Source organism: Pristiophorus japonicus, chromosome 10 (assembly GCF_044704955.1).
Source record: "Pristiophorus japonicus isolate sPriJap1 chromosome 10, sPriJap1.hap1, whole genome shotgun sequence".
NCBI lineage: Eukaryota > Metazoa > Chordata > Chondrichthyes > Pristiophoridae > Pristiophorus > Pristiophorus japonicus.
Genome location: NC_091986.1, coordinates 95,182,021 through 95,202,251, shown reverse-complemented (window position 1 = coordinate 95,202,251; position 20,231 = coordinate 95,182,021). Strand labels below are relative to the sequence as shown.

General features: G+C 43.8%; 1 protein-coding gene across 1 annotated transcript in view; it reads right to left on the bottom strand.

Moving 5' to 3' along the window:
* Window positions 1-20,231, bottom strand: part of LOC139274609 (angiopoietin-related protein 5-like) — a 62,604-nt gene that overhangs the window by 14,698 nt on the left and 27,675 nt on the right. Inside the window, exon 6 of the mRNA XM_070891286.1 lies at window positions 7,812-7,932. Within this exon, the coding sequence (XP_070747387.1) occupies window positions 7,812-7,932 (121 nt within the window). The remainder of the gene's footprint in view (window positions 1-7,811; window positions 7,933-20,231) is intronic.

The following is a 20,231-nucleotide window of genomic DNA, read 5'->3' as shown; positions in this document are numbered from 1 at the left end:
GCGCTGACGCCCATTTCAGATCGTTTGCGGTAACGCCCATTTTCAAAAATGGAAAATTAGGGTTTTGAAAATGGGTGATAATCTGGCGATCTTAAAACCCATTTTTACCACCCACGCTGGAAATAACAATCTGCACAAAAGTGGAAAGTCTAGCCCAAGGTATCTCAATTACATGTGAAAAGTCATCAATTACATTTTCTCACAGGACACATGCGAGTTTAATTTTAACAGTCCTGAAGATCCGTAGGAGCATAAGTGCTGAAATGTACCTACCAGGAAACTTTACAATTCCTACTAAATTCTCCAGGCTCAAGGGAAGTCCACTGTTTTACATTTCAATAACAAGTGCCTGAGCCACTAGGGGTGCATCTAGAGTACTTGCCTTTGAAACATGATGGAAAGTCCAGTGATTCCCGGGATGGCGGGACTCACATACCAAGAAAGACTGGATCAACTGGGCTTGTATTCACTGGAGTTCAGAAGAATGAGAGGGGATCTCATAGAAACGTTTAAAATTCTGACGGGTTTAGAGAGTTAGATGCAGGAAGAATGTTCCCAATGTTGGGGAAGTCCAGAACCAGGGGTCACAGTCTAAGGATAAGGGGTAAGCCATTTAGGACTGAGATGAGGAGAAACTTCTTCACCCAGAGAGTGGTGAACCTGTGGAATTCTCTACCACAGAAAGTTGTTGAGGCCAATTCACTAAATATATTCAAAAAGGAGTTAGATGTAGTCCTTACTGCTAGGGGGATCAAGGGGTATGGTGAGAAAGCAGGAATGGGGTACTGAAGTTGCATGTTCAGCCATGAACTCATTGAATGGCGGTGCAGGCTCAAAAGGCCGAATGCCTACTCCTGCACCTATTTTCTATGTTTCTATGTTTCTATGTTGCTGGGCCAGGAAGAAGAATGTCTCCTGCAGCTACCTTTGTATTGGGAACACATCAAACTTTTTAGTTAAAAAGGTTCTTAAAAAGGTCATGATCCCAGCCTGGAAACATGGTGGGATCACTAACATCCTTTGGCTGGTTAGTGCACCAGGTTTCATCAGGCATAATGGTACCGTGGAAACATCAGGCATCACTGAGGCCCAGGAAAGCAGAACATAGGGCTGGAAGTTCTACTTTTTTTACCTGCTTAACGCCCACTTAATGCCCATTTTACCGCTGAAATGACATATAACGCCCATATATCGCCAATTTTGGCACAAAATGGAAACAGACGGGCATTTTTAGGAAACTTATCGACGAGCCTTACTTTTCCCATGTGCTTAAAGCCGGGAAAAAACACTACCGCCCGACCATTTTTTTAGAGCGGAATCATCAGAATGGGCGAAATCAACAGCCATAATATCATCCAGCATTACTTTCCACACTGATTTAATGCCGAGATTCAATATTCACGCCCACTGTATTTTGTCGTAAAGAGCATATTTACCGAAACTAACGGCCATGAGATCGCCCAGCATCAATTTCACCACCTCGCACACATATCGCCCACAATATCGCTCGCCCAAAAAACCGCCCAGAAAAAGTGGAACTAACCGGAACTAATCACAACGTTATGGACGCCATGTTCTAGATCACATGTCGCACCCTTTAAAAGGCTGCTGTGCTTCAAACTTGGCGGAGTTCGGATGTACTCTGCAGGTCGTTGGAGTTGATGTGAACATCTCTACAAACATCTTGACCGTACAGTGACCGATTGGAATTGAATAGATGTCTTCGTCGGGACATTCCTTGTTTGTAACCAATCGGTGGAAAACAGAGAGCTACTGCAATGGGGCCTGTCCTTTCTCACCCTCTCTTGGTGACCAATTACATGCAGCAGATTCGACATCGCTGAAGGAACGCTCCACTGCATTGTGTGCCCAATGTAAGACATGACAGACTGATGAGGAGGACCAGATGTTACACCCCCTGCAAGTACAAGGAGAAGTATTCTAACCTCGACACCACCTGCCTTCGGAGACTGCGCTTCCACAAAGAGGTTATTACTGAGGTATGCCAGCTGAGAAGGGCAGATCTGCAGCCTGCCAGCACCATAAGTACTGCACTGTCCGTCAAGGTCAAAGTCACCACGGCACTGTCATTCTATGCCTCGGGTTCTTTTCAGGTGGAGACATTTGTGGACTTTCTCAGCATGCCACACATCGCTGCATTAGACAGATCACTGAAGCCCTGTACGCACACGGAAGGGACTTCATCAGCTTCCCTATGTCCATGGAGGCACAGAGTGAGAGGACTCGAGGGTTCTCCAGAATTGCAAACTTCCCCAAAGTGCAGGGAGCAATAGACTGTATGTATATCGCGATACGGGCACCTTTTCAGCATGCAGAGGTTTTCAGGAACCGTAAGGGATTCTACTCCCTGAATGTCCAACTGATTGTCGACCACCAGCAAATTATACTGGCAGTGAATGCTCAATTTCCGGGCAGCATCCATGATGTTCACATCCTACATGAGAGCACTGTATCTGACTTGTTTAACAATCAGCCACAAGGTCAATGCTGGATGCTTGGTGACAAGGATATGGCCTCGCCACCTGGCTGATGACCTCCCTGCGTGACACCCACACCGAAGCCGAGAGGCGATACAACGAGAGCCACAGAGCAACTCGCAATATCGTGGAGAAAACCCATTGGAATGTTGAAGCAGCGCTTTAGATGCCTGGACCACTCAGGAGGCGACCTCCAATACCACCCTGAGCTAGTAGCTCAATTCGTGGTGGTGTGCTCCATGCTGCACAACTTGGCTATCAGGAGGGGACAAGAATTGTCTGATGAGTCTGACAATCCATCTCACCAGAGGAAAAGGAGGATGAGGAGGCGGACGCTGACATCGGCCCAGACAATCAGGCTGACACTGAAGCCATGCCCCTGCTCCCCTGTAGACCACATGAAAGGGCCCATTGTGGCATGATAGCTGCAAGAGCCTTATATCAGAAGCTCATCAATGACCGCTTTCCCTGAAAGAATGCTGGTGTTATTTACAAGGCTGACACACTGCTGGGTGTGCAGGTCATACATCAATGGTGGGCATCACCTTGGTGACAGTTAAAGTTTAAGTTGATTGGTTAAGTGTAATTATACCCTTTGATGTTAAGGAATCACCAGCGTGTAATGGTGCAGCTATTGGAACCAATGCGCTACAAGGTTTTGTCCCTTGAGAACCCCCCGGTTCTCTTCCCCACCTCTATCCCTTCTCCTTCCCCTCTTGACTCCAAGCCGCTTGGCCGAGGAGCTCCTCAGGCGATGCTTCATTTTGGGGGTTGGGAGGGGTGGTGACGGCCGAAACGCTGCTTGGGAGATACGGGAGAGGACAGTCCTGATGTTGCTGCTGACTCTCATGTGTGGTTGGCAATGGGGGTGCAGCACCTTAGGGTGCAGTGCCGCGCTCCAGGACCACTGGGAGCCCTCTGCCACCAGTGTTCCTCGCTATCAGCTCCAGGGCCTCCTCCATCCCTTCCATGTTATATCTTATCTGTTGGACAAAAACTCAGTGCCAACTATGTTCTTGGTGTTTAGTAGGCTTTTGCTACTGGTGTACCTCCCACAACAGCCAGATAAGCACACACCACAGCCACACACACTTTCAGTGCCTCTGAGCTCCGTCTCACTCTGTCTCCTCTTCTGCGCATGTCATGATGACCCTTGACCTCCTGAATTGCGGGAATCGAGCGTTGCCATGCCGTTGCTAAGGACAACTCCCCTGGACCTGGTGGCCTGCATCCTAGCGTCTTAAAAGAGTTGGCTGCAGAGATAGTGGATGCATTGGTTGTAATCTACCAAAATTCCTTGGATTCTGGAGAGATCCAGCAGATTGGAAAACTGCAAATGTAACGCACCTACTTAAAAAAGGAGGCAGACAAAAAATAGGAAACTATAGACCAGTTAGCCTAACATCTGTGGTTGGGAAAATGTTGGAGTCCATTATTAAAGAAGCAGTAGCAGGACATTTGGAAAAATATTATTCAGTCAGGCAGTGTTCGCATGGATTAATGAAAGGGAAGTTATATTTGACAAATTTGCTGGAATTCTTTGAGGATGTAACAAACAGGGTGGATAAAGGGGAATCAGTGGATGTGGTGTATTTGGACTTCCAGGAGGCATTTGACAAGATTCCACATAAAGGGTTACTGCACAAAATAAAAGTTCACGGGGTTGGGGGTAATATATTAGCATGGATAGAGGATTGGCTAACTAACAGAAAACAGAGAGTCGGGATAAGTGGTTCATTCTCGGGCTGGCAATCAATAGCTAGTGGGGCGCCGCAGGCATCAGTGCTGGGACCCCAACTATTTACAATCTATATTAACGACTTGGAAGAAGAGACCGAGTGTAATGTAGCCAAGTTTGCTGATGATACAAAGATGGGAGGAAAAGCAACGTGTGAGGAGGACAAAAAAAACCTGCAAAAGGTCATAGAGAGGCTAAGTGATTGGGCAAAAATTTGGCAGAAAAAATCGAAGAGCAAGTTATTAGTTAAATGGAAAGAAATTGCAAAGTGGTGCAGTACAGCGGGACCTGGGGGTCCTGGTGCATGAAACACAAAAGATTAGTATGCAGGTACAGCAAGTGATCAGGAAGGCCAATGGAATCTTGGCCTTTATTGCAAAGGGGATGGAGTATAAAAGCAGGGAAGTCTTGCTACAGTTATGCAGGGTATTGGTGAGGCCACACCTGGAGTACTACGTGCAGTTTTGGTTTCCATATTTAAGAAAGGATATACTTGCTTTGGAGGCAGTTCAGAGAAGGTTCACTAGGTTGATTCCGGGAATGAGGGGGTTGACTTATGAGGAAATGTTGAGTAGGTTGGGTCTCTACTCATTGGAATTCAGAACAATTCGAGGTGATCTTATCGAAACGTATAAGATTATGAGGGGGCTTGACAAGTTGAATGCAGAGAGGATGTTTCCACTGATAGGGGTGACTAGAACTAGGGGGCATAATCTTAGAGTAAGGGGCCACCCATTTAAAACAGAGATGAGGAGGAATTTCTTCTCTCAGAGAGTTGTAAATCTATGGAATTTGCTGCCTCAGAGAGCTGTGGAAGCTGGGTCATTGAATAAATTTAAGACAGAGATAGACAGTTTCTTAACTGATAAGGGAATAAGGAGTTATGGGGAGTGGGCAGGGAAATGGACCTGAGCCCATGATTGGATCAGCCATGATCATATTAAATGATGGAGCAGGCTCGAAGGGCCGTATGGCCTACTCCTGCTCCTATTTCTTATGTTCTTGTGTTCTTATTTGCTGGTTTCTAAAAAATTCCACATCCTCTGGCCTTCCACTGTTCTTCGCAACATTGTATGCCTTTGTTTTGAATTTGATACCATCCTTTACTTCCTTAGTTAGCCACGGATGGATGGTTCATCCATCTCTTAGAGTCTTTCTCACTGGAATATACCTTTGTTGAGAGTTATGAAATATCTCTTTAAATGATTGCCACTGCTTTTCTACAGTCTTACCCTTTAATATATTTTCCCAGCCCACTTTAACCAACTCTGCCTTCATTCCTTTGTAATTACCTTTATTTAAGTTCAGGACATTAGTTTGAGACCTAGCTTTCTCACCCTCAAACGGAATTTGAAATTCTAATATGCTATGATCCTTCACTACGAAATCATTAATTAATCCAGACTCGTTACACATTACCAGATCTATAATAGTCTGCTCCCTGGTTGATTCCGCAATGTATTGTTTCAAGAAGCCGTCCCACATACACTCTATAAACTCTTCCTCAAGGCTACCTTTGCCAACTTGATTTGTCGAATCAATATGAAGATTAAAATCGCTCATGATTATTGCCGTACGTTTCTTACAAGCCTCCATTATTTCTTGATTTATACTCTGTCCTACAGTGTGACTACTGTTTGGGGACCTGTAGATCACTTCCACCAGTGACTTCTTTCCCTTATTATTTCTTATCTCCACCCAAACTGATTCTGCATCTTGATATTCTAAGCCAATATCATTTCTCACTATTGCACTGATCTCATCCCTTATTAACAAAGCTCCCCCACCTCCTTTTCCTTTCTACCTATCCTTACGAAATAGCAAATGGCCATGAATATTCAGTTCCCATCCTTGGTCACATTGCAACCACCTCTCTGTAATGGCAATCAGATCATACCCATTTATTTCTATTTGTGCCATCAACTCATCTATCTTGTAACAAATGCTGTGTGCGTTCAGATCTAGAGCTTTTAATTTTGTCTTATGTGTATACACTCTGTCCCTTCCTGTCACACTCTGGTTATCACTACCCCTATCGCTACCCTGCACTTTTGCCTTCTCCCTTCTCTTTGACTTTTCATTTCCGCTCACTGGAACCCTCTCCCCCATTGTTTAATTTAAAAGTCCTATCTACAGCCCTAGTTATTCGATTCGCCAGTACACTGGCCCCAGCCTGGTGAAGTTCGTCCCGACGGAACAGCTCCCTCCTATTCTAGTACTGGTGCCAGTGCCCCATGAATCGAAATCCATTCCTCCCACACCAATCTTTGAGCCACGCTTTCATCTCTCTGATTCTATATATCCTAAGCAAATTTGCTCGTGGCTCAGGTAGTAATCCAGAGATTATTACCTTTGTGGTTCTGCTTTTTAATTTAGCCCCTAGCTGCTCATACTCCCTCAGCAGAACCTCTTTCTTTGTCCTACCTATGTCGTTGGTACCTACATGGACCACGACAATTGGATCTTTCCCCTCCCACTGCAAGGGCCCGAACATGGTGGCCTTACCGCCCACTGCCACCAGCTGCCGCCGAGGTTTTTGGGTGGTCTCCCCACGGTGACAGATTCCTCTAGATCTCCCACCAGCGGGAGGGGACTACCACTGGGAACCACCCGCTGACGGCCGCTGGCGAGCAAGTCGCATAAGTGACCTCTCACCCGCCGAGCTGCCATATTGGTGTGGGCGGGAGTCAGCGGCAGCAGGGGGAAGGACCACTACATGAAGGCAGGTCTAAACCCAGGTAAATAAGAAGACTTGCAAAAAAAGGTTAGTGAACTTCTTTTAATTTTTTTTCAGCGATTTATGAGTATGGGATCCCCTGAAAGTATTCCAGTGATTTTTTTTAATTTTTTGTGAAAATTTTTATTTTTAAATGTTTCCCCCTCCCTGGGCCCGACTCAATCCTCAGCAGCACTTTGGCGAGGATCGCATTTGCCGCCGAGATTGGGAGCTCCCGCCCGCTGCCACCCAGATTGATGGTGTAAGTCATTATTTTGCCGTCGGGCGGTACTGCCATATCTTTTAGAGGAACCTTCCTGGCAAAGTAGCACCTGGTCTCTCGGCAGTCCTTTGGGCGGCACTTGGGTGGGCCTTGCCTTTCACCAAGTTCGGGCCCCAAGTTCCTCTCCAGTCCAGAGGAGATGTCCTTAACCCTGGGAGGCAACACAGCCTTCAGGACTCATGCTCTCGGCAACAGAGAACAGAATCTGTCTCCCTAACTATACTGTCCTCTACCACTACCACATTTCTTTTTACTCCCGCAGCTTGAATCCCCAGCATAGGGAGGCCCCCAGTCCTTCCCATTTCTTCCCATTTCTGTATCAATATCATTGCTTGGGGCTATAGAGGCTCTGTCCCCAACAGGCCAGCCATACACTAAACTCACAGGTACTCAGCAAAACCAGGTTCCAGCATAATTTGCAACAGTTACAGCCCATTCCTGCTGGAGTTACTGTGGGAGTGAATTGGAGGGTACATGCATTGTTAGCCCTAATATCCTAGCACACTACAAGTTAGTAACATAAGAACTGAAATGACTAAAAGCATGGTTTATTCTTCATGACTGTTGAATGCATACCACTAAGGTCGCCAAAGCCATCCATGTACTCTGCCCAAGTTCGTACAAATTCAATGGTTCCGTCAATCCGTTTCTGAATCACAGTCCAGCCACCACCCATGTAGTCCATTTCACAGAAGACCTACAATGAAAAATAATTGTAGCCATTTTTTAGAAATAGGTGCAGAGAAGGGAAAGGTCAAAACAAGTTGTGGCAAGCATGTTTTTGATTGAGAGATCCAGTTGAAGTACCAAAGGCCATAGTGCAAGAGACCGCCAAGGTCGAAAAGAATGAAAAAGAAATCATGGTCAATCAGGAAGTAGTCATTAGCAGAATATAAGCTTGGGTCTTAAAAGGCTGTTTGGTGGAGGGAAGACTATGGGAGGTTATTAGCTCCACCATTGTGAAACTTTGAGAAAGAATAAATTACAATGGGAAACTGTACAATGCGTCTTGATTTCATGACAATAAGATGCTCGGGAACAACTTGTAGGACAGCATATTACTGCTTGGGGAAGAAGAAAGGAAAGTTTAGAGCAGCATTGGCTACAGTAGAATTGATACAATATGAAAAGATAAGAAAGATTGTAATGGAGAAAGAGCTTAGAACCAAGAGGTAAGAGAAGAATGTAACAACATTTTTCTTCTCCCAATAATTGCTCCACAGATACATAGGATTACATAGGATATACGACACAGAAATAGGCCATTCGGCCCAACCAGTCCATGCTGGTGTTTATGTTCTACTCGAGCCTCATCCCGTCTTTCCTCATCTAAATCTATCAGCATAACCCTCTATTCCCTTCTCCCTCAAATGCTTGTCTAGCCTCCCTTTAAATGCCTCTATACTATTCGCTTCAACCACTCCCTGTGGTAGCAAGTTCCACATTCTCACCACTCTTTCTTTGGGTAAAGAATTTTCCTCTGAATTCCCTATTGTAATTCTTGGTGACTATCTTATACTAATGGCCTCTAGTTATGCTCTTCGCCACAAGTGTAAACATCCTCTCTGTATCCACTCTATCAAAACCTTTCATAATTTTAAAGACCTTTCAGTCTTCTTTTTTCAAGAGAAAAGAGACCCAGCCTGTTCATCCTTTCCTGATATGTATACCCTCGCATTTCTGGTATCATCCTTGTAAATCTTCTCTGCACCCTCTCCAGTGCTTCTATATTGTTTTTATAACATGGCGACCAGAACTGTACGCAGCACTCTAAGTGTGGTCTAACCAAGGTTCGATACAGGTTTAGCATAACTTCCCTTCCTTTCAATTCTATACCTCTAGAAATAAACCCTAGTGCTTGGTTTGCTTTATTTTATGCTAACCTGTGTTGCAACTTTTAGTGATTTGTGTACTTGTATTCTGAGATCTCTTTGATTCTCCTTCCGAGTGTATAGTGTACTGGGGGACAGTGGGTCTAGTGAGAATGAGGAACTGAAAGATATCCTTATTAGGCGGGAAATTGTGTTTGGGAAATTGATGGGATTAAAGGCCGATAAATCCCCAGGTCCTGATAGTCCAGAGTACTTAAGGAAGTGGCCCTAGAAACAGTGGATGCATTGGTGATCATTTTCTAACAATCTATCGACTCTGGATCAGTTCCTATGGACTGGAGGGTAGCTAATGTAGCATCACTTTTTAAAAAAGGAGGGAGAGAGAAAGCGAGTAATTATAGACCGGTTAGCCTGACATCAGTAGTGGGGAAAATGTTGGAATCAATCATTAAGGATGAAATAGCAGCCCATTTGGAAAGCAGTGACAGGATCAGACCAAGTCAGCATGGATTTATGAAAAGGAAATCATGCTTGACGAATCTTCTGGAATTTTTTGAGGATGTAACTAGTAGAGTGGACAAGGGAAAACCAGTGGATGTGGTGTATTTGGACTTTCAAAAGGCTTTTGACAAGGTTCCGCACAAGAGATCGGTGTACAAAATCAAAGCGCATGGTATTGGGGGTAATGTACTGACGTGGATAGAGAATTGGTTGGCAGACAGGAAGCAGAGAGTCGGGATAAACGGGTCCTTTCAGAATGGCAGGCAGTTACTAGTGGGGTGCCGCAGGGCTCAGTGCTGGGACCCCAGCTCTTTACAATACATTAACGATTTGGATGAAGGAATAGAGTATAATATCTCCAAGTTTGCGGATGACACTAAACTGGGTGGCGGTGTGAGCTGTGAAGAGGATGCTAAGAGGCTGTAGGGTGACTTGGATAGATTAGGTGAGTGGGCAAATACATGGCAGATGCAGTATAATGTGGATAAATGTGAGGTTATCCATTTTTGGGGCAAAAACACGATGGCAGAATATTATCTGAATGGCGGCAGACTAGAAAAAGGGGAGGTGCAACGAGACCTGGGTGTCATGCTTCATCAGTCACTGAAAGTGGGCAAGCAGGTACAGCAGGCGGTAAAGAAGGCAAATGGTATGTTGGCCTTCATAGCTAGGGGATTTGAGTATAGGAGCAGGTAGGTCTTACTGCAGTTGTACAGAGCCTTAGTGAGGCCTCACCTGGAATATTGTGTTCAGTTTTGGTCTCCTAGTCTGAGGATGGACGTTCTTGCTATTGAGGGAGTGCAGCGAAGGTTCACCAGACTGATTCCAGGGATGGCTGGGCTGTCATATGAGGAGAGACTGGATAAACTGGGCCTTTATTCACTGGCGTTTAGAAGGATGAGAGGGGATCTCATAGAAACGTATAAGATTCTGACGGGACTGGACAGGTTAGATGCGGGAAGAGTGTTCTCGATATTGGGGAAGTCCAGAACCAGGGGACATAGTCTTTGGATAAGGGGTAGGCCATTTCGGACTGAGATGAGGAGAAACTTCTTCACTCAGAGAGTTGTTGACCTGTGAAATTCCCTGCCGCAGAGAGTTGTTGATGCCAGTTCATTGGATATATTCAAGAAGGAGCTAGATATGGCCCTTACGGTTAAGGGAATCAAGGGGTATGGAGAGAAAGCAGGAAAGGGGTACTGAAGGAATGATCAGCCATGATCTTATTGAATGGCGGTGCAGGCTCGAAGGGCCGAATGGCCTACTCCTGCACCTATTTTCTATGTTTCTATGTTTCTATGTTCCACTACCCCAATTAGACTTGCACCTTCCAAGTAATAATTGACCTCCCTATTCTTTCTACCAAAATGGAATACCTCACATTTATCTGTGTTGAACTTCATTTGCCAATTATATGCCCATTCTGCAAGTTTATTCATGTTGAAGGCTACAAAATTCATGGGAAATCCCTCCCCCCATGTTTGGATTCATTGGAAAGGAAATTTAATTTGGAACTATCTGCCAGAAAGTTTGAAATCCTAAAGTACACATGGAAGAAACTACGAATTTTAATCAAATTTGGGATTTCATGAGACAAATTTAGTCTGTGTGGACAGGGCTAGAGAACTAAAGGATGACTATCCTACAAAGAAACCAGTTTGAGTATTGAAGCTGTCTGGGGTATTGAAACTAAAGTAAATTGTCTGGAGAATTATGGATACTCGAAAACCCTTCTCCACAAGAGACATTAACATAGCAACATTTAACCAAGATTAGAACAGCTCAACATGTATAACTGGGCCCTGCTTTAACAAAGCGTATGTCTTATGCATGCTACTGCCTCAGGAGACACTGCTAGGGATGCTTAGCAGAAGATATGCACACAGCAGCCTAACATTATAGAGCATCAAGAAGGGAGAGAGACCACCGCAGCAGTTGTAACTAATTTCTCCAGCCCCGACATCCTGAAATCGAAAAGGAAGGAAGAGCATCACCATCGCGGCAGCAACCAACCACAGCCAACGTGGTACCACCAAAAACACCACGATCGATCGACCAACTTCGAAACAAAACTCCACGAGGAAGAAACCGAAGAATCGAAAGTTTCCACTCTACAACCTAGGCCTGACTACCAACAGGTGAAAACATTATCTAAAAAGACTTTTAAACCTATTTCTAACGAAAGGAAGCGAGTACTTACCCCATAAGTCCAAAACACGCCCTACCGCATCAGCGGACACCACCCAACTGAAGATTGCGCAGTAAGAAGTCTTCTCCGACGTTCGGGGTACGGTGAGCAGAACCTACAGAATCCAGTGAATCCCGAAATCGAGAACTACCGCTAACTGACCATAAAGGATTGGTAAACATAGCCCCTGTCTGTCCTGGGAGTCTGATCTAGTCAGTGTTAGGTATTGGGAGGTGGGAGGTGTATTATTCACTGTAACCCCTTTGAATGTGTGATGTACTGTTCTTTATTTGAGTGATTATAAGTTTGACATTGTATTTTCTTGTCTTTAATAAAATCAAAGGTCTTTTGCACCAAATCAGTTGTCTCTTGCACTTTATCACATCCCCCAAATAAATCCAGAGTCTAGAACCCAAGGAAGTGGGAGCAATTCGAACCACTCAGAAGGTCAGAGGTGAACCTGACCCCCAAGACCACTCCTGACAATGTCCTCCTGTAATTTGTTGCAGTCCTCCTCAGTATTGACTATCGCCCCGATTTGGTGTCATCCGCAAAACCTTCTGCCACTGCGAATACCTTTTATCCCTACTCTCTGCTTTCTGTCATGAAGCCAGCTAGCTATCCATTCTGCTACTTGTCCTCGACTCTGCATTCTCTGACCTTGTTCATCAGTCTATTATGGGGTACCTTATTGAAGGCCTTTTGAAAATCTAGATAAATTGCATCTACTGCATTACCATTGTCTACTCTCTTTGTTACCTCTTCAAAAAATTCAATGAGGTTGGTCAAGCAAGACTTCCCCTTTTGAAATACATGCTGACTACTCATTATGATATTTTTGGTTTCTCGATGTTCTTCTATTTTCTCCTTTAGTAGGGATTCCATTATTTTTCCTACCACTACCATTAGTCATAATAACAATTGTAAGTTATTCCTTTTGCCCCTCATGTCCTCTGTCATTGCCATCTACCACCTCATGTCTAACTTCCCTTTTGTCTTCAAAGTCCTTGAAAGTTTTGCCACCTCTTAAATCCGTGTCTATCGCTCCCGTAATTCTCTGCTTAAATTTCTCCAATATGTTTTCTGTCCCCTCCCCATGCCACTGAAATAGCCCCAATCAGTCACAAGTAGCAGTCTCTCTCCAGCTGAAGCCAGTTGCTCCCACCTCGATTTCATTGCTGGTTTACCAAGCCCTGGGAAACCCGTCCGGCAGCTGTTAAATTTAAATCAGGCTCCCAACTGCACTGTGGGAGCCTTATTAAAATATTATAATGAAGTGTCCTGCCTCTCCAAGACAGGACACATGCACGTCACGCAACACGCTACCATAACAATGGCAACAAATGGTACATGGTGGTTGGGTACGTGATCCCTGATTTTAAATTTTTAATACACATCCCGACCTTCTCCCGCCTGTCATGGGAGAGTTAATATCGATCCCATGGTATCAGCTTCCACATGTGCACTGATGACAGCTAGCTCTACCTCTCCACCACTTGTATCGATCCTTCTATTGCTTTGTCTTTTTCAGCCTCACAACCCCACAAGATGTCTGTGCTCCTCAAATTTTGGCTCTTGAACATCCCTCATTATAACTGCTCAAGCATCAGTGGCCATGCCTTCAGCTGTTTGGGCCCTAAGCTCTGGAACTCCCTCCCTAAACCTCTCCGCCTCTCTACCTCTCTTTCCTCCTTTAAGACGCTCCTTAAAACCTACCTCTTTAAACAAGCTTTTGGTCATCTGCCTTAATTTCTTCTTTTGTGGCTCGGTGTCAAATTTATGTTTTGTTTTGTAACACTGTTGTGAAGCATCTTGGGATGTTTTGCTACGTTAAAGGCACTATATAAATAAAAGTTATTATTATTATTATCTGACAGCCAGTCTTGAATAAGCCACAATTTCTATCAGCTAATCCTTGAGAATATCAAAGCTGAGTCTTTGGACACCGCCACAAACTCCATCTCCCTCCCCCATCCACCATCTCAGGCTAAACCAGATGGTTCACAGCTTCAGCGGCATATTCAACTCTCAGCTGAGCTTACTAACCAATATGCTCTCCACCACAAATGCCAGCTATTTCCACCTCTGTACCACTGCTTCCCCCCTCTACCAGTACCTCAGCCCATCTCCCACTGAAACCCTCATCCATGTCTTTGTCACCTCCCAACTTGATTATTCCATGCTGCCAAGGCCTACCTCCTATCCTCCATCTTCTGTAAACTTTTGCTCATCTAAAACTCTGCTGCCTGTGTTCAATCTTCATTCATCACCCCTGTCCTCGCTGAACTACATTGGCCCCCAGTTCCTCAACGCCTGAAATTTAGCATTCTTGCCTTTGTTGTTAAATCCCTCAAGTTAAAAAGCAAAATTTAGTTACACAGCCAGTTGTAGAAACTACCCAAATTGCCATTTTCTATATAAAGCTATGCACATTTTGAATTTTCGGTGGAAATATTCGTGGGATGGAATATCACTGCTAATAATTTTGTCTCAGGAATATTAATACATAATACTATCTGCCATTAGAACATTGGAAACATGAGAACATTGCCTTTTCATTCCTCCTGATAGTACAGACTCAGTTTTATTTGAATTATTCGCAAATATTAATTGAAAGAATGAACCTTACAATTCACCTGATAATTTGAATATTAAAGCTCATCCAAAACTTTGCTGCCTACATCCTATCCATACCTAGTTCTGTTCACTCATCATCCCGTCCTTGCTGACCTACATTGTCCCCAGTCCCCCATGCCTCAAATTTAAAATTCTTATCCTGATTTTTAAATCCCTCCATGGCCTCACCTCAAATCGCTGGAGAAATACCGCCAACTATGTCTCCGCAAGATCCTACAAATCCTCTGGGAGGACAGACACACCAACATTAGCGTCCTCGACCAGGCCAACATCCCCAGCATTGAAGCACTGACCACACTCGATCAGCTCCGCTGGGCAGGCCACATTGTTCGCATGCCTGACACAATACTCCCAAAGCAAGCGTTCTACTCGGAACTCCTTCACGGCAAATGAGCCAAAGGTGGGCAGAGGAAATGCTTCAAGGACACCCTCAAAGCCTCCTTGATAAAATGCAACATCCCCACCGACACCTGGGAGTCCCTGACCAAAGACCGCCCTAAGTGGAGGAAGTGCATCCGGGAGGGCGCTGGGCACCTCGAGTCTCATCGCCGAGAGCATGCAGAAACCAAGCGCAGGCAGCGGAAAGAATGCGTGGCAAACCAGTCCCACCCAGCCTTTCCCTCAATGACTATCTGTCACACCTGTGACAGGGACTGTGGTTCTCGTATTGGAATGTTCAGTCACCTAAGGACTCATTTTTAGAGTGGAAGCAAGTCTTCCTCAATTCCGAGGGACTGCCTATGATGATGACTTTCCTATCCCTGCAACCTGCTCCAGCCCTACCCTGTCTCTGTCAAATGTTTTGTGATGCTTTTCTACATTAAGGGTGCTATAGAAATGCGATTTGTTTGGTCTGCAATGAGCGTCAGTCTCATTGCAAATGGAAACAGATAAAACTGTTGCATGCGTTGTGTATTCGAGAGCCCTCACTCCTGTTGACCTAACTACCCTGAAGACGTAGTCTCATAAAGTGTTTATACTATACTATACTATATATTGAAAGGTACTGTCCCTTAAAGGAGATTGAGTTATTTAAAAAACGACAGTGTAGGGAGATGAAATTTAACTTTGATAAGGGCACAAAACAGGTGGTAGCAGATCCGCCGACCATTATATTCCTGACCCGATTTTCCTGTAAAGGAAAATTGGATGGGTGTATAATGGGCAACCGATCCGATACTGTCCATTTTGTGCCCCCATCAAAATTGAATTTCACCCCTGTATTTGTCATAATTTTTCCACCCCTTAGCTGACAGAGCACAGTGGTTGTTGGGAGGTTTCTAGAAAGCACAGAAAGTTAAGAGAAGTCCGAAAGAACTTTTGAAGCAATTCTTCACAAAGCAGTGAGACTGTTAAATGTTAAATTGGGCAGATAATGCTTAACTGAACAGCAGTGAAACTGCTAAAGTGTATCCCAGCCATTTGTTAATTGCTTAAGTCTCTGAACCCAGAGAATGAAATATCAGTATACAATAAAGGTAGCTTACGTGCAAGGTTAGGCAAACTAGGACAAGAAGATGATGACCAAAGTAAGAAGACAATAACCACAGATTGCAACTAGTCAAAGTGATGCCGAGAAACTCCAGAGGAAGGAAGAACCACTCTACAATACAACAGGCAACCTACTAAAAGGAAGCAGATTTATGTTTTATGCTGATATTACAGAAGAATAATCACACCATGGCATACTTATCAGTGACACATTGATTACAAACTGTTGTAGGCATTAGGCACCTGCTGAATATATAAAACACTAGGCATTAGGCACCTGCTGAATATATCTAAACTCATATAAGTTTAAAGCGGCCACATATAAAATGGCTGCCCAAGCATGATGGGAACCCCGTTAGTCAAGTAATGAACTGGGGCTGACCGAGCAATGACCGAGCAATGACCCTGTGAGGCCCACTACCGGGAATGCCTTGGATACAAGATAATTATAATGAACCAGTGATTTCACACAGCCGAAGCCCGAGGAAGAGAGATAAGGGGAGAACCTGCCTCACATAACGAGGTCATTAATCAGCCCGAGCTGACAAAAACCGAACATGCAGTTCCTGAGGTATCAGGGGAATTCTATTGGGTTAAAGAAACCTATATATAATCTATAATCGTTATGATTGGATTTTGTCCAGCCGAAGTGGGCTGAGTAACTGTAAAGAACTATTGTAAAACATATAAATATCGATGAGTTTCTTTGTTCGGTGGAGAGAAGTGCCTGGATCCAGTCCTGAGGCTTCCTCCCCGCTGGCGTTAATAAAGGCCGCATTGGCGTTGGAACCGACTCTGAGTGTTGAGTGATTCTTCTGATAAAACACTAACACTAACAGTGGCGTAGTCGGCAGGATTTCCCGGAGTCGCTGGATGCCCTTGGAAAAACCCGGGTGAGTATAAAAAACGATTTTTAATTATAAAGGGTGCGGAAGGTTGATCGACACGAGGAGACGGTCTAATATCTCAAACGCCTAGCCTGAGCCTGAATTAAGCGGACTTTTGTCCCACGTGATGGCCAGGAACCAAGTAGGCGTAGGGAACACACTTGGACCGTGGGATTGTGATACTGATAGACATCTTCCGGACCCAGCAGAGTAATTTGAAATATACCCTGGGGTAGAACCAAGCGGTGTACAGAGGCTAACGAAATCCAAACCTGTGAACAGGGTTGGACCAATGGGCAGAGCGGTGGTAGGTAGTCGTTAAGGATACGTAGAGCACTGCGGGAATTGCTTAAACGCATTTTAAGAATTGTATAAGTTTGTGTAACAGCAGACTTGTGACCTGACAGCAGCCCAGAGACGGTCTACTACAACTTGTGCGAGGTAAAAGGCAAACCTCTGAGAGTAGATTCCTAACGGTTCTAGTCCTACCCAGGAATGGCCAATAAAGTAGTAAACTCGAGTGGGAATCAGAAGGGTCCCTTACCCGCCATCTGGCAGAAAAGCAAAAGAAACTAATCGAGAAAATGATTAGAGCAGGGTGGGATCCTCAGGACCTGCCAGCAGCCCAACGGGAATGGTGGGTGAAGGAACGGAAAAACCAATACCGGTAGTCCACTACAAAAGTTATGTGAGGAATTATTTAGATAAAACTACGAATTCCCTGAAAGGTCATGGATCCAAAAATAAAGCCGGCCAAAACAATGAATAGGAAAGAAGAGAGACTGTTGTAAATGTCTGGTCGTTGAGTGAGAGTCCCTGTGTGATTTTGTGACTGCGGAATTAATTTTTATGTTGTAATGTTTCTGAAAGCCTGGTTGGAAGAGGAATGCAAGTGTCTGTTTATTTTAGTTAACCCTTTGTAGTGTTGTCCTGTATGTGGGAAGTTTTAAGACATTTTAAGTTAGAAACGCAGGTGTGGATTTATTCGGATGATAAGTTATGGAGTTAGGAAATGTACAAAGGATAGGTTTGTTGAGCAAAAGATAAAAAAATACATGGTCCCGGTGGTTAAAAAAAAAAAGAATTTACTTGTCGAAAGAAAACATGCAATGATTGATTACATTGGATTGAAAGACATAAATTTAGTCTCGGAATGAGATAAAGAATGCCTTTTAAGAAAGTTTCTAGCTCAAAACAAAAAAAAAAGGTTTTAAATAAAGATTGAAATTGTAAAGTTTGAATTGGGATTTTGAGATATTCAGAGAAGGCACAGAAAATACTGAGGTGGATTCAAAAAAAAAAATTATTAAATTAAATTTGATCAGGTCAAACTCCTGGGCGAGTGGCGAGCTATCTGCGAAGATGTAAAAGGAACTTTTGGAAAATGTTAAAAACAGCAAGCTTTAGCAGTTTAGAAGAGACATTTTAACGACTTTGAAACTGGAGCATTTTGAGATAACGAAAAGCAGCCCTCAAACCCTCAAAGCTGGACTCCATTCCAGTTATGGAGAAAAGAAAAAGATAAAGACGCCACTTTGAAAGTAAATAAATGATTTTAAATTAACAAATGTGTTTGTGATGAAAAAAGACATAACTTACTAAATACTAGTTGATGTTTGCTGTGAAAAAGATATTGGTTTAATTAGAAAAAAAAAAATTGGAAGAGGTAAAAAACACTCGACATGGATGGACAGTGTTTATCAAGAAAAGTCCCGAACAGTCTAAACAAACAGGAGGGTTTTGAAGATCTAAGCTATGCGAACTCAGCACAGAAAAAAAAACTGGGAATTAGAGAACCTTACTGAATTCTTAAATTCTTATAGAAAATGGAACTGGCACAGAAGTTTAGATTTTGTGCTGAGAGAGAAATTTAAAAAAAAAATTGAATTTCAGTAAACAAAATTGCTATTAAAAATGTGTGGTCTCGTTTTAAATCAATTTTTAAAAAAAGAGAATTTTTCAGATGATTACGTGAAGTCACGTAATGACATCAGGCTTTCTTACAAACCTGTAAAGCAGTTAACCCTTTCCATTGACAGCTGTTTTATACTGGACATTATTAATTTGGATTTCTTAATAAAACAAAGAAGACTCACCTGACAGACAGAGGAAATGGTGGGATATTCAGAATAAAAATTGATCTTAGCAATAACATGGGGCATAATGGCCTGCCAGGCATGCAGGCACCAAGCACAACGAAGAGGGACCCATGACCGGTCCCCAAATACTAAACAAGCCTGTCTAATAAAGGGGCAGGAGGATTTGGCCTTTGTCAATTTGATCTAAGCAACTGGGACTCCTGAAACCGTGTGACTGGCCAGCACGTTGAGGCAGGGAGTACCGGGCCGTGCACAAAATCTAATAAAAGTAGGGCGGTCGGTTAAAGGGGGACTAGGACTAGTCCCTTTACCGAAAGGAGGGAATTGTTGTAGGCATTAGGCACCTGCTGAATATATAAAACACTAGGCATCAGGCACCTGCTGAATATATCTAAACTCATATAAGTTTAAAGCGGCCACATATAAAATGGCTGCCCAAGCATGATGGGAACCCCGTTAGTCAAGTAATGAACTGGGGCTGACCGAGCAATGACCGAGCAATGACCCTGTGAGGCCCACTACCGGGAATGCCTTGGATACAAGATAATTATAATGAACCAGTGATTTCACACAGCCGAAGCCCGAGGAAGAGAGATAAGGGGAGAATCTGCCTCACATAACGAGGTCATTAATCAGCCCGAGCTGACAAAAACCGAACATGCAGTTCCTGAGGTATCAGGGGAATTCTATTGGGTTAAAGAAACCTATATGTAATCTATAATCGTTATGATTGGATTGTGTCCAGCCGAAGTGGGCTGAGTAACTGTAAAGAACTATTGTAAAACATATAAATATCGATGAGTTTCTTTGTTCGGCGGAGAGAAGTGCCTGGATCCAGTTCTGAGGCTTCCTCCCTGCTGGTGTTAATAAAGGCCGCATTGGTGTTGGAACCGACTCTGAGTGTTGAGTGATTCTTCTGATAAAACACTAACACTAACACAAACTGTGAACATAACCTGTAATCTTGGACATTGACCATTGCTCTCTGATACTGTTATTAAGTAAAACCCAGCTAAGATATTGTGATATACTGCAGTATTATTCAGCACCGTTAGGAGAGATCACAAGATAATTACAGATCAGGAAGGTCTTTTGGCCAATCATGGGTTCATCTAGAAAGACTCTTAAATCCCCCATTGCACCATCCAATTGTTTCTTAAATAATACCAATGTTTTTGACTCCACTACTCTATTCAGAAATTGAAATGTGGAGAAAATTGAGGGGAAAGTGTAATGTCTGTAAGCTTGTAATGTTTGTAGCTCCACACTGTGGATGTAGACATATTGTGTACTGCATGTGCAGGGTTAATAATAAACAGAACCAGGCAGATTTCCGGAAGCTTCCGACAGAGCTGCCTGCC